This window comes from Oncorhynchus mykiss, unplaced genomic scaffold (assembly GCF_013265735.2).
Source record: "Oncorhynchus mykiss isolate Arlee unplaced genomic scaffold, USDA_OmykA_1.1 un_scaffold_169, whole genome shotgun sequence".
NCBI classification, from domain to species: domain Eukaryota; kingdom Metazoa; phylum Chordata; class Actinopteri; order Salmoniformes; family Salmonidae; genus Oncorhynchus; species Oncorhynchus mykiss.
In genome coordinates, this window is record NW_023493669.1 from 877,501 (window position 1) to 892,500 (window position 15,000).

Below are 15,000 nucleotides of genomic sequence, written 5' to 3' on the forward strand. Positions count from 1 at the left end.
CTCTATCAGTCTAACTCTACCAGTCTAACTCTTTCAGTCTAACTCTACCAGTCTAACTCTATCAGTCTAACTCTACCAGTCTAACTCTATCAGTCTAACTCTACCAGTCTAACTCTATCAGTCTAACTCTATCAGTCTAACTCTACCAGTCTAACTCTATCAGTCTAACTCTACCAGTCTAACTCTAGCAGTCTAACTCTACCAGTCTAACTCTATCAGTCTAACTCTACCAGTCTAACTCTTTCAGTCTAACTCTATCAGTCTAACTCTATCAGTCTAACTCTATCAGTCTAACTCTACCAGTCTAACTCTATCAGTCTAACTCTACCAGTCTAACTCTAGCAGTCTAACTCTACCAGTCTAACTCTATCAGTCTAACTCTACCAGTCTAACTCTTTCAGTCTAACTCTACCAGTCTAACTCTATCAGTCTAACTCTACCAGTCTAACTCTATCAGTCTAACTCTACCAGTCTAACTCTATCAGTCTAACTCTACCAGTCTAACTCTATCAGTCTAACTCTATCAGTCTATCAGTCTAACTCTATCAGTCTAACTCTACCAGTCTAACTCTATCAGTCTAACTCTACCAGTCTAACTCTACCAGTCTAACTCTATCAGTCTAACTCTACCAGTCTAACTCTATCAGTCTAACTCTATCAGTCTAACTCTACCAGTCTAACTCTATCAGTCTAACTATCAGTCTAACTCTATCAGTCTAACTCTATCAGTCTAACTCTACCAGTCTAACTCTATCAGTCTAACTCTAACTCTATCAGTCTAACTCTATCAGTCTAACTCTACCAGTCTAACTCTAACTCTATCAGTCTAACTCTACCAGTCTAACTCTATCAGTCTAACTCTATCAGTCTATCAGTCTAACTCTATCAGTCTAACTCTATCAGTCTAACTCTATCAGTCTAACTCTTTCAGTCTAACTCTATCAGTCTAACTCTATCGGTCTAACTCTACCAGTCTAACTCTATCAGTCTAACTCTATCAGTCTAACTCTACCAGTCTAACTCTATCAGTCTAACTCTATCAGTCTAACTCTATCAGTCTATCAGTCTAACTCTACCAGTCTAACTCTATCAGTCTAACTCTATCAGTCTAACTCTATCAGTCTATCAGTCTAACTCTATCAGTCTAACTCTATCAGTCTAACTCTATCAGTCTAACTCTATAAGTCTAACTCTTTCAGTCTAACTCTATCAGTCTAACTCTATCGGTCTAACTCTATCAGTCTAACTCTATCAGTCTAACTCTACCAGTCTAACTCTATCAGTCTAACTCTATCAGTCTAACTCTATCAGTCTATCAGTCTAACTCTATCAGTCTAACTCTATCAGTCTAACTCTATCAGTCTAACTCTATCAGTCTAACTCTATCGGTCTAACTCTATCAGTCTATCAGTCTAACTCTATCAGTCGAACTCTATCAGTCGAACTCTATCAGTCTAACTCTTTCAGTCTAACTCTATCGGTCTAACTCTATCGGTCTAACTCTATCGGTCTAACTCTACCAGTCTACCTCTACCAGTCTAACTCTACCAGTCTATCTCTATCAGTCGAACTCTATCAGTCGAACTCTATCAGTCGAACTCTTTCAGTCTAACTCTATCAGTCTAACTCTATCAGTCTATTTGTCTAACTCTTCTAGTCTAACTCTACCAGTCTAACTCTATCTGTCTAACTCTATCAGTCTAACTCTAGCAGTCTAACTCTACCAGTCTAACTCTAGCAGTCTAACTCTACCAGTCTAACTCTGTCAGTCTATCAGTCTAACTCTACCAGTCTAACTCTATCAGTCTAACTATCAGTCTAACTCTATCAGTCTAACTCTACCAGTCTAACTCTAGCAGTCTAACTCTACCAGTCTAACTCTGTCAGTCTATCAGTCTAACTCTACCAGTCTAACTCTATCAGTCTAACTCTACCAGTCTAACTCTACCAGTCTAACTCTAACTCTATCAGTCTAACTCTAGCAGTCTAACTCTACCAGTCTAACTCTGTCAGTCTATCAGTCTAACTCTACCAGTCTAATTCTATCAGTCTAACTATCAGTCTAACTCTATCAGTCTAACTCTATCAGTCTAACTCTAACTCTATCAGTCTAACTCTATCAGTCTAACTCTACCAGTCTAACTCTATCAGTCTAACTCTACTACTCTACTAGTCTAACTCTATCAGTCTAACTCTACTACTCTAACTCTATCAGTCTAACTCCATCAGTCTATCAGTCTAACTCTATCAGTCGAACTCTATCAGTCGAACTCTATCAGTCTAACTCTATCAGTCTAACTCTATCAGTCTAACTCTATCAGTCTAACTCTATCAGTCTAACTCCATCAGTCTATCAGTCTAACTCTATCAGTCTAACTCTATCAGTCTAACTCTATCAGTCTATCAGTCTAACTCTATCAGTCTAACTCTACCAGTCTAACTCTACCAGTCTATCTCTAGCAGTCTAACTCTAGCAGTCTAACTCTACCAGTCTAACTCTATCAGTCTAACTCTATCAGTCTAACTCTATCAGTCTAACTCTATCAGTCTAACTCTATCAGTCTATCAGTCTAACTCTATCAGTCTAACTCTATCAGTCTAACTCTATCAGTCTATCAGTCTAACTCTATCAGTCTAACTCTATCAGTCTATCAGTCTAACTCTATCAGTCTAACTCTATCAGTCTACCTCTACCAGTCTACCTCTACCAGTCTAACTCTACCAGTCTATCTCTAGCAGTCTAACTCTATCAGTTTCAACTCTATCAGTCGAACTCTATCAGTCTAACTCTATCAGTCTAACTCTTTCAGTCTAACTCTATCAGTCTAACTCTATCAGTCTAACTCTATCAGTCTATCAGTCTAACTCTATCAGTCTATTTGTCTAACTCTTCTAGTCTAACTCTACCAGTCTAACTCTATCTGTCTAACTCTAGCAGTCTAACTCTAGCAGTCTAACTCTACCAGTCTAACTCTGTCAGTCTATCAGTCTAATCTACCAGTCTAACTCTATCAGTCTAACTATCAGTCTAACTCTACCAGTCTAACTCTATCAGTCTAACTCTACCAGTCTAACTCTATCAGTCTAACTCTATCAGTCTACCTCTACCAGTCTACCTCTACCAGTCTAACTCTACCAGTCTATCTCTAGCAGTCTAACTCTATCAGTTTCAACTCTATCAGTCTAACTCTATCAGTCTAACTCTATCAGTCTAACTCTTTCAGTCTAACTCTATCAGTCTAACTCTATCAGTCTAACTCTATCAGTCTATCAGTCTAACTCTATCAGTCTATTTGTCTAACTCTTCTAGTCTAACTCTACCAGTCTAACTCTACCAGTCTAACTCTATCTGTCTAACTCTATCAGTCTAACTCTAGCAGTCGAACTCTATCAGTCTAACTCTATCAGTCTATTTGTCTAACTCTTCTAGTCTAACTCTATCAGTCGAACTCTTTCAGTCTAACTCTATCAGTCTATTTATCTAACTCTTCTAGTCTAACTCTACCAGTCTAACTCTATCTGTCTAACTCTATCAGTCTAACTCTAGCAGTCTAACTCTACCAGTCTAACTCTAGCAGTCTAACTCTACCAGTCTAACTCTGTCAGTCTATCAGTCTAACTCTACCAGTCTAACTCTATCAGTCTAACTCTATCAGTCTAACTCTATCAGTCTAACTCTATCAGTCTACCTCTACCAGTCTAACTCTATCAGTCTACCTCTACCAGTCTACCTCTACCAGTCTAACTCTACCAGTCTATCTCTAGCAGTCTAACTATACCAGTCTAACTCTATCAGTCTAACTCTATCAGTCTAACTCTTCTAGTCTAACTCTACCAGTCTAACTCTACCAGTCTAACTCTACCAGTCTAACTCTATCAGTCTAACTCTAGCAGTCTAACTCTAATAGTCTAACTCTATCAGTCTATTTGTCTAACTTGTCTAGTCTAACTCTACCAGTCTAACTCTACCAGTCTAACTCTATCAGTCTAACTCTACTACTCTAACTCTATCAGTCTAACTCTACCAGTCTAACTCTACCAGTCTAACTCTATCAGTCTATCAGTCTAACTCTATCAGTCGAACTCTATCAGTCGAACTCTTTCAGTCTAACTCTATCAGTCTAACTCTATCAGTCTAACTCTATCAGTCTATCAGTCTAACTCTATCAGTCTAACTCTATCAGTCTAATTCTATCAGTCTATCAGTCTAACTCTATCAGTCTAACTCTATCAGTCTAACTCTATCAGTCTACCTCTACCAGTCTAACTCTATCAGTCTACCTCTACCAGTCTACCTCTACCAGTCTAACTCTACCAGTCTATCTCTAGCAGTCTAACTCTATCAGTCTAACTCTATCAGTCTAACTCTATCAGTCTATCAGTCTAACTCTATCAGTCTATTTGTCTAACTCTTCTAGTCTAACTCTATCAGTCAAACTCTATCAGTCAAAATCTTTCAGTCTAACTCTATCAGTCTAACTCTATCAGTCTAACTCTATCAGTCTATCAGTCTAACTCTATCAGTCTAACTCTATCAGTCTATCAGTCTAACTCTATCAGTCTAACTCTATCAGTCTAACTCTATCAGTCTACCTCTACCAGTCTACCTCTACCAGTCTAACTCTACCAGTCTATCTCTAGCAGTCTAACTCTATCAGTTTCAACTCTATCAGTCGAACTCTATCAGTCTAACTCTATCAGTCTAACTCTTTCAGTCTAACTCTATCAGTCTAACTCTATCAGTCTAACTCTATCAGTCTATCAGTCTAACTCTATCAGTCTATTTGTCTAACTCTTCTAGTCTAACTCTAGCAGTCTAACTCTACCAGTCTAACTCTATCAGTTTCAACTCTATCAGTCGAACTCTATCAGTCTAACTCTATCAGTCGAACTCTATCAGTCTAACTCTATCAGTCTAACTCTTTCAGTCTAACTCTATCAGTCTAACTCTAGCAGTCTAACTCTATCAGTCTAACTCTACCAGTCTAACTCTAACTCTACCAGTCTAACTCCATCAGTCTAACTCTACCAGTCTAACTCTATCAGTCTAACTCTTCTAGTCTAACTCTACCAGTCTAACTCTACCAGTCTAACTCTACTACTCTACTAGTCTAACTCTATCAGTCTAACTCTACTACTCTAACTCTACCAGTCTAACTCTAACTCTACCAGTCTAACTTTATCAGTCTAACTCCATCAGTCTAACTCTGTCAGTCTAACTATACCAGTCTAACTCTATCAGTCTAACTCTATCAGTCTAACTCTTCTAGTCTAACTCTACCAGTCTAACTCTTCTAGTCTAACTCTACCAGTCTAACTCTACCAGTCTAACTCTATCAGTCTAACTCTAGCAGTCTAACTCTAATAGTCTAACTCTACCAGTCTAACTCTAACTCTACCAGTCTAACTCCATCAGTCTAACTCTACCAGTCTAACTCTAGCAGTCTAACTCTAATAGTCTAACTCTACCAGTCTAACTCTAACTCTACCAGTCTAACTCCATCAGTCTAACTCTTCTAGTCTAACTCTACCAGTCTAACTCTACCAGTCTAACTCTACTACTCTACTAGTCTAACTCTATCAGTCTAACTCTACTACTCTAACTCTACCAGTCTAACTCTAACTCTACCAGTCTAACTTTATCAGTCTAACTCCATCAGTCTAACTCTGTCAGTCTAACTATACCAGTCTAACTCTATCAGTCTAACTCTATCAGTCTAACTCTTCTAGTCTAACTCTACCAGTCTAACTCTTCTAGTCTAACTCTACCAGTCTAACTCTACCAGTCTAACTCTATCAGTCTAACTCTAGCAGTCTAACTCTAATAGTCTAACTCTATCCGTCTATTTGTCTAACTTGTCTAGTCTAACTCTACCAGTCTAACTCTACCAGTCTAACTCTATCAGTCTAACTCTACTACTCTAACTCTACCAGTCTAACTCTAACTCTACCAGTCTAACTCTACCAGTCTAACTCTACCAGTCTAACTCTATCAGTCTATCAGTCTATCTCTATCAGTCTAACTCTATCATTCTAACTCTACTACTCTAACTCTATCAGTCTAACTCTACCAGTCTAATTCTACCAGTCTAACTCTATCAGTCTAACTCTACCAGTCTAACTCTACCAGTCTAACTCTATCCGTCTAACTCTATCCGTCTAACTCTACTACTCTAACTCTACCAGTCTAACTCTACCAGTCTATCTCTAGCAGTCTAACTCTAACTCTATCAGTCTAACTCTATCAGTCTAACTCTACCAGTCTAACTCTACCAGTCTAACTCTACCAGTCTAACTCTACCAGTGTAACTCTATCAGTCTAACTCTACCAGTCTAACTCTCAGTCTATCAGTCGAACTCTATCAGTCTAACTCTACCAGTCTAACTATACCAGTCTAACTCTACCAGTCTAACTCTACCAGTCTAACTCTATCAGTCTAACTCTACCAGTCTAATTCTACCAGTCTAACTCTAACTCTACCAGTCTAACTCTACCAGTCTAACTCTACCAGTCTAACTCTACCAGTCTAACTCTACCAGTCTAACTCTACCAGTCTAACTCTACCAGTCTGTAACAGTTACAATTATATTTATCACTTTAACAGTTATACAGATTCTATTTGATTGATATATCTAAAAGTCAATCTGATTGGTGCCCAGGAGAAAGCCCCACCCCCCCAACTATTCTGACGCAGAGAAGTTCCATCTGACGGAGACAGACACCATTCGGCGACGCCCACGCAGCCGCGAGCACAGCAATGACCAATCCGACAACAGCACAACCACCAGCAGCCAACCAGCGAGCGCCACACCTGGCAGCGGCCAAACAGACAGCAGCAGGAAGAACGTTGACCAACCAGAGAGCAGCAGGAAGAGCGTTGACCAACCAGAGAGTAGCATTGACCAATTGCATCACAGCCAGTTGGCCCCCCAGCAGGTGAACGGAGGGGTCGACCAATCTCACCGCATCATCCTGCGGATACGGCCCGGGTCGGAGGCTGAGGGGGAGGTGGCCTCTCGCAGGGAGAGCTGTGATAGGCCAGAAGTCAGGAAGCCGCTGAAGCCGCCGGTGTCGCCCAAACCCTCGATGGTGGCCGTGAGGAGACAGCAGCAGGACCCCCCCACCCCGACCAGACGCGTTCCCTTACCTGGGCCTGAAGCTGACAGTCCTGGTGAGTTTAACCCTAATCCCTGACCCCTGACCTCTGAACCTAACCCAGACGAGACGTGTCCCCTTACCTGGGCCTGAAGCTGACAGTCTTGGTGAGTTTAACCCTGACCTCTGACCCCTGACCTCTGAACCTAACCCAGACCAGACAAGTCCCCTTACCTGGGCTTGAAGCTGACAGTCCTGGTGAGTTTAACCCTAATCCCTGACCTCTAACCTCTAAACCATTTTTTTCTCTGTTTTTTTTCTCCAGCAGATCCGAGGTGGATGCCTCCCCCAGTCTCCTTCAAACCCTGCCCTCCTCCCACCGGTCCTAAACCCACCAAACCCTCACTCTCCTCCCCCACCCCTCTCCCTAGACCTCTCCCTGTCCCAGACACCCTCACCCCTCCCTCCCTGTCCCCTGTCCCCCCCTACACCTCCTCCTCCTCTCCCGCCACCAGCCCCTCCACTCCCCAGACCCCCTCCACCCCCGGTTCCACCCCCCACCCCGTCAAGCCTCCCCGCTCCTCCATTTCTGGCCTCTCTGTCGACCTGCTGGTGGGGAGGGAGGGGGAGGAGAGGGAGGAGAGAGGGAGGGAGGAAGAAAGACTAAAAGAGGACCGGAGAGAAGTTGAGAAGGTGGAGGAGGAGAAGAGAGTTGAGAGGAGGAGAGAGAAGGAGGAGGTGGAGGAGGAGAGGAGAGTTGAGAGAAGGAGAGAGAAGGAGGAGGAGAGGAGAGTTGAGAGAAGGAGAGAGAAGGAGGAGGAGAGGAGAGTTGAGAGAAGGAGAGAGACGGAGGAGTTGGAGAGGAGAGTTGAGAGAAGGAGAGAGCAGGAGGAGGAGCAGACCAAGGAGGAGGCTCCAGCCCAAGTAGGGGAGGAGGAGGAAGAAGAGGAGGTGCATCATCTGAGGTTGGAGGAGACCAGCGCCTCCCTAGCTGCAGCTCTGGAAGCTGTGGAGCAGAAGATTAACCAGGATCACACACACAACCAGTGAGGAGACACACACACACACACACACACACACACACACACACACACACACACACACACACACACACACACAACCAGTGAGGAGACACACACACACACACACACACACACACACACACACACACACACACACACACACACACAACCAGTGAGGAGACACACACACACACACACAACCAGTGAGGAGACACACACACACACAACCAGTGAGGACACACACACACACAACCAGTGAGGACACACACACACACAACCAGTGAGGACACACACACACACACACACACAACCAGTGAGGAGACACACACACACACAACCAGTGAGGACACACACACACACACAACCAGTGAGGAGACACACACAACCAGTGAGGAGACACACACACACACACACACACACACATACACACACACAGTGAGGAGACACACACACACAACCAGTGAGGAGACACACAGACACAACTCGTGAGGAGACACACACACACACAACCAGTGAGGACACACACACACACACACACACACACACACACACACACACACACACACACACACAACCAGTGAGGAGACACACACACACACACACACAACCAGTGAGGAGACACACACACACACACACACACACACACACACACACACACACACACACACACACACACACACACACACACACACACACAACCAGTGAGGAGACACACACACACACACAACCAGTGAGGAGACACACACACACACACAACCAGTGAGGAGACACGCACACACACACAACCAGTGAGGAGACAAACACTTTCAAATTGCCATTGATAAAATGCATTTGTATTCGTCGTCCGAAGCTTGTACCCATACCCCCACCATAGGGCACTGTGTTCACAACGTTGACATCAGCAAACCACTCGCCCCATGCCAAATTCTCTAAAACGACGTTGGAGGCGGATTATGGTAGAGATATGAACATTAAATGCTCTGGTGGACATGTCAATTGCATACTCCCTCTAAACTTGAGACATCTGTGGCATTGTGTTGTGTGACAAACCTACACGTTGTAGAGTTGCCTTTTATTGTCCCCAGCACAAGGTGCACCTGTGTAATGATCATGCTGTTTAATCAGCTTCTTGCCACACCTGTCAGGTGGATGGATTATCTTGGCAAAGGAGAAATGCTCAATAACAGGGGATGTAAACAAATTTATACACAACATTTGAGAGAAATAATATTTTTGTGCGAATGGAAAATGTCTGGGGTCTTTTATTTCAGCTCATTAAACACTTAACATGTTGAACATGGGACTTTACATGTTGAACATGGGACTTTACATGTTGAACATGGGACTTTACATGTTGAACATGGGATCAACACTTAACATGTTGAACATGGGACTTTACATGTTGAACATGGGATCAACACTTTACATGTTGAACATGGGATCAACACTTAACATGTTGAACATGGGACTTTACATGTTGAACATGGGACTTTACATGTTGAACATGGGATCAACACTTAACATGTTGAACATGGGACTTTACATGTTGAACATGGGATCAACACTTAACATGTTGAACATGGGACTTTACATGTTGAACATGGGATCAACACTTTACATGTTGAACATGGGATCAACACTTAACATGTTGAACATGGGATCAACACTTAACATGTTGAACATGGGATCAACACTTAACATGTTGAACATGGGATCAACACTTTACATGTTGAACATGGGATCAACACTTAACATGTTGAACATGGGATCAACACTTTACATGTTGAACATGGGATCAACACTTAACATGTTGAACATGGGATCAACACTTAACATGTTGAACATGGGATCAACACTTTACATGTTGAACATGGGACTTTACATGTTGAACATGGGATCAACACTTTACATGTTGAACATGGGATCAACACTTAACATGTTGAACATGGGATCAACACTTTACATGTTGAACATGGGACTTTACATGTTGAACATGGGACTTTACATGTTGAACATGGGACTTTACATGTTGAACATGGGACTTTACATGTTGAACATGGGATCAACACTTTACATGTTGAACATGGGACTTTACATGTTGAACATGGGATCAACACTTTACATATGTTAATCCAAGATGGCGTAGCAGTAGGACGTGTTGTCGTTTCGTGTCCCTTGTATATATCGTTTGTTTTCTTCACATATCTTTAAAACTTTTTGCTTAACCTCAACTTCTTCTAAATACTCTCCTGCAACCCGCCTCACCCAACGTAGCTATTTCTCCTAAAGTATTTATATTTACTTCGGATCTGGAACCCCTCAACTGAAGCTAGCCAACTAGCCAACTAACTACCAGCTTCAGCAAAACATTGCTAGCGGTCTTCAGCTAACCGGTCATCAGCTAACCTTTAGCTCGGAAAGCTCTCGCCAGTTTGAACAACGCGACTCTAACCAGAGCATAACGGACCTATTTATTATTTTATTTTTATTTTTCATCCCCGGATTCCCATCGCAAACGGAACATTTTGAGCTCCTGGGCTACAATATCCAGACCCACGACCGGTCCATCGATGTCACCGCATGAAGAGGAATAAACAGACTCCCCCCATCGCGACGTCCCCAAAGGCTAACTCTCTAGCCCTTGCTATCTCCTTGCTTGCAAATTCGGCCTGCTAACTGCTAGCTTGTTTAGCCCGGTCCGCTAACTGCTACCGTGTTTAGCACCGTCTACTAACTGTTAGCTTGTTAGCACAGGCCTGCTAACCGTCTGAATCGCCGCGTCCCAAACACTCACTGAACCCATATTTACTTTCTATCCCTTTTCGATTTTTAATTTGTTTATACCTTCCGGTAACCTGCCTCACCCAATGTGATACGGAACCGCTATTATCTTTACATTTTTAGAACACACTCAAGAACCTCCAGAAGCTAACCAGCTAACTGGCTACAAGCTATTTAGTCATTGTTAGTTTTCTAACCTGGATAACACTCGCCAGTCCAGCTTCCCTGCCCCATCCACCGCTGCCCCTTGGACACTGATCACTTGGCTACATAGCTGATGCATGCTGGACTGTCCATTAATCACGGTAATCCATTCTGCTTGTTTATGTTTTATCTGTCGGCCCCAGCCGCACTTAGGCTCTGTGTGTAGTTAATCCGACCCTCTCTGCCTAATCAATCGCCATTCTACCTGCTGTTGTTGTGCTAGCTGATTAGCTGCTGTTGTCTCACCTACTGTTTTAGCTAGCTCTCCCAATTCAACACCTGTGATTACTGTATGCCTCGCTGTATGTCTCTCTCAAATGTCAATATGCCTTGTATACTGTTGTGCAGGTTAGTAATCATTGTTTTAGTTTACAATGGAGCCCCGAGTTCCACTCTTTATACCCCTGATACCTCCTTTGTCCCACCCCCCACACATGCGGTGACCTCACCCATTACAACCAGCATGTCCAGAGATACAACCTCTCTCATCATCACCCAGTGCCTGGGCTTACCTCTGCTGTACCCGCACCCCACCATACCCCTGTTTGCGCATTATGCCCTGAATATATTCTACCATGCCCAGAAACCTGCTCCTCTTATTCTCTGTCCCCAACGCCCTAGGCGACCAGTTTTGATAGCCTTCAGCCGCACCCTCATACTACTCCTTCTCTGTTCCGCGGGTGATGTGGAGGTAAACCCAGGCCCTGCATGTCCCCAGGCACCCTCATTTGTTGACTTCTGTGATCGAAAAAGCCTTGGTTTCATGCATGTCAACATCAGAAGCCTCCTCCCTAAGTGTGTCTTACTCACTGCTCTAGCACACTCTGCTAACCCTGATGTCCTTGCCGTGTCTGAATCCTGGCTCAGGAAGGCCACCAAAAATTCTGAGATTTCCATACCCAACTATAACATCTTCCGTCAAGATAGAACTGCCAAAGGGGGAGGAGTTGCAGTCTACTGTAGAGATAGCCTGCAAAGTAATGTCATACTTTCCAGGTCCATACCCAAACAGTTCGAACTACTAATTTTGAAAATTACTCTCTCCAGAAATAAGTCTCTCACTGTTGCCGCCTGCTACCGACCCCCCTCAGCTCCCAGCTGTGCCCTGGACACCATTTGTGAATTGATCGCCCCCCCATCTAGCTTCAGAGTTTGTTCTGTTAGGTGACCTAAACTGGGATATGCTTAACACCCCGGCAGTCCTACAATCTAAGCTAGATGCCCTCAATCTCACTCAAATCATCAAGGAACCCACCAGGTACAACCCTAACTCTGTAAACAAGGGCACCCTCATTGACGTCATCCTGACCAACTGGCCCCCCAAATACACCTCCGCTGTCTACAACCAGGATCTCAGCGATCACTGCCTCATTGCCTGTATCCGCTACGGAGCCGCAGTCAAACGACCACCCCTCATCACTGTCAAACGCTCCCTAAAACACTTCTGTGAGCAGGCCTTTCTAATCGACCTGGCCCGGGTATCCTGGAAGGACATTGACCTCATCCCGTCAGTTGAGGATGCCTGGTCTTTCTTTAAAAGTAACTTCCTCACCATTTTAGATAAGCATGCTCCGCTCAAAAAATGCAGAACTAAGAACAGATATAGCCCCTGGTTCACTCCAGACCGGACTGCCCTCGACCAGCACAAAAACATCCTGTGGCGGACTGCACTAACATCGAATAGTCCCCGCGATATGCAACTGTTCAGGGAAGTCAGGAACCAATACACACAGTCAGTCAGGAAAGCTAAAGCCAACTTCTTCAGGCAGAAGTTTGCATCCTGTAGCTCCAACTCCAAAAAGTTCTGGGACACTGTGAAGTCCATGGAGAACAAGAGCACCTCCTCCCAGCTGCCCACTGCACTGAGGCTAGGTAACACGGTCACCACCGATAAATCCATGATTATCGAAAACTTCAACAAGCATTTCTCAACGGCTGGCCATGCCTTCCGCCTGGCTACTCCAACCTCGGCCAACAGCTCCCCCCCCCCGCAGCTACTCGCCCAAGCCTCTCCAGGTTCTCCTTTACCCAAATCCAGATAGCAGATGTTCTGAAAGAGCTGCAAAACCTGGACCCGTACAAATCAGCTGGGCTTGACAATCTGGACCCTCTATTCCTGAAACTATCCGCCGCCATTGTCGCAACCCCTATTACCAGCCTGTTCAACCTCTCTTTCATATCGTCTGAGATCCCCAAGGATTGGAAAGCTGCCGCAGTCATCCCCCTCTTCAAAGGGGGCGACACCCTGGACCCAAACTGTTACAGACCTATATCCATCCTGCCCTGCCTATCTAAGGTATTCGAAAGCCAAGTCAACAAACAGGTCACTGACCATCTTGAATCCCACCGTACCTTCTCCGCTGTGCAATCTGGTTTCCGAGCCGGTCACGGGTGTACCTCAGCCACGCTCAAGGTACTAAACGATATCATAACCGCCATCGATAAAAGACAGTACTGTGCAGCCGTCTTCATAGACCTTGCCAAGGCTTTCGACTCTGTCAATCACCGTATTCTTATCGGCAGACTCAGTAGCCTCGGTTTTTCGGATGACTGCCTTGCCTGGTTCACCAATTACTTTGCAGACAGAGTTCAGTGTGTCAAATCGGAGGGCATGCTGTCCGGTCCTCTGGCAGTCTCTATGGGGGTGCCACAGGGTTCAATTCTCGGGCCGACTCTTTTCTCTGTATATATCAATGATGTTTCTCATGCTGCGGGCGATTCCCTGATCCACCTCTATGCAGACGACACCATTCTATATACTTCCGGCCCGTCCTTGGACACTGTGCTATCTAACCTCCAAACGAGCTTCAATGCCATACAGCACTCCTTCCGTGGCCTCCAACTGCTCTTAAACGCTAGTAAAACCAAATGCATGCTTTTCAACCGTTCGCTGCCTGCACCCGCACGCCTGACCAGCATCACCACCCTGGATGGTTCCGACCTTGAATATGTGGACATCTATAAGTACCTAGGTGTCTGGCTAGACTCTAAACTCTCCTTCCAGACCCATATCAAACATCTCCAATCGAAAATCAAATCAAGAGTCGGCTTTCTATTCTGCAACAAAGCCTCCTTCACTCACGCCGCCAAACTTACCCTAGTAAAACTGACTATCCTACCGATCCTCGACTTCGGCGATGTCATCTACAAAATTGCTTCCAACACTCTACTCAGCAAACTGGATGCAGTTTATCACAGTGCCATCCGTTTTGTCACTAAAGCACCTTATACCACCCACCACTGCGACTTGTATGCTCTAGTCGGCTGGCCCTCGCTACATATTCGTCGCCAGACCCACTGGCTCCAGGTCATCTACAAGTCCATGCTAGGTAAAGCTCCACCTTATCTCAGTTCACTGGTTACGATGGCAACACCCATCCGTAGCACGCGCTCCAGCAGGTGTATCTCACTGATCATCCCTAAAGCCAACACCTCATTTGGCCGCCTTTCGTTCCAGTTCTCTGCTGCCTGTGACTGGAACGAATTGCAAAAATCGCTGAAGTTGGAGACTTTTATCTCCCTCACCAACTTCAAACATCTGCTATCTGAGCAGCTAACCGATCGCTGCAGCTGTACATAGTCTATTGGTAAATAGCCCACCCATTTTCACCTACCTCATCCCCATACTGTTTTATTTATTTATTTTTCTGCTCTTTTGCACACCAATATCTCTACCTGTACATAACCATCTGATCATTTATCACTCCAGTGTTAATCTGCATAATTGTAATTATTTGCCTACCTTCTCATGCCTTTTGCACACAATGTATATATAGACTCCCCTTTTTTCTACTGTGTTATTGACTTGTTAATTGTTTACTCCATGTGTAACTCTGTGTTGTCTGTTCACACTGCTATGCCTTATCTTGGCCAGGTCGCAGTTGCAAATGAGAACTT

The 15,000-nt window shown here is 44.3% G+C and overlaps 1 protein-coding gene across 1 annotated transcript in view; it reads left to right on the forward strand.

Moving 5' to 3' along the window:
* The window catches only part of LOC118947579 (caskin-1-like), a 111,731-nt gene that overhangs the window by 94,940 nt on the left and 1,791 nt on the right, over window positions 1-15,000 (forward strand). The window contains exons 20-24 of the mRNA XM_036972508.1: window positions 6,661-7,172; window positions 7,422-7,431; window positions 7,612-7,708; window positions 7,961-8,142; window positions 13,552-13,567. Coding sequence (XP_036828403.1) covers window positions 6,661-7,172; window positions 7,422-7,431; window positions 7,612-7,708; window positions 7,961-8,142; window positions 13,552-13,567 — 817 coding nt within the window. The remainder of the gene's footprint in view (window positions 1-6,660; window positions 7,173-7,421; window positions 7,432-7,611; window positions 7,709-7,960; window positions 8,143-13,551; window positions 13,568-15,000) is intronic.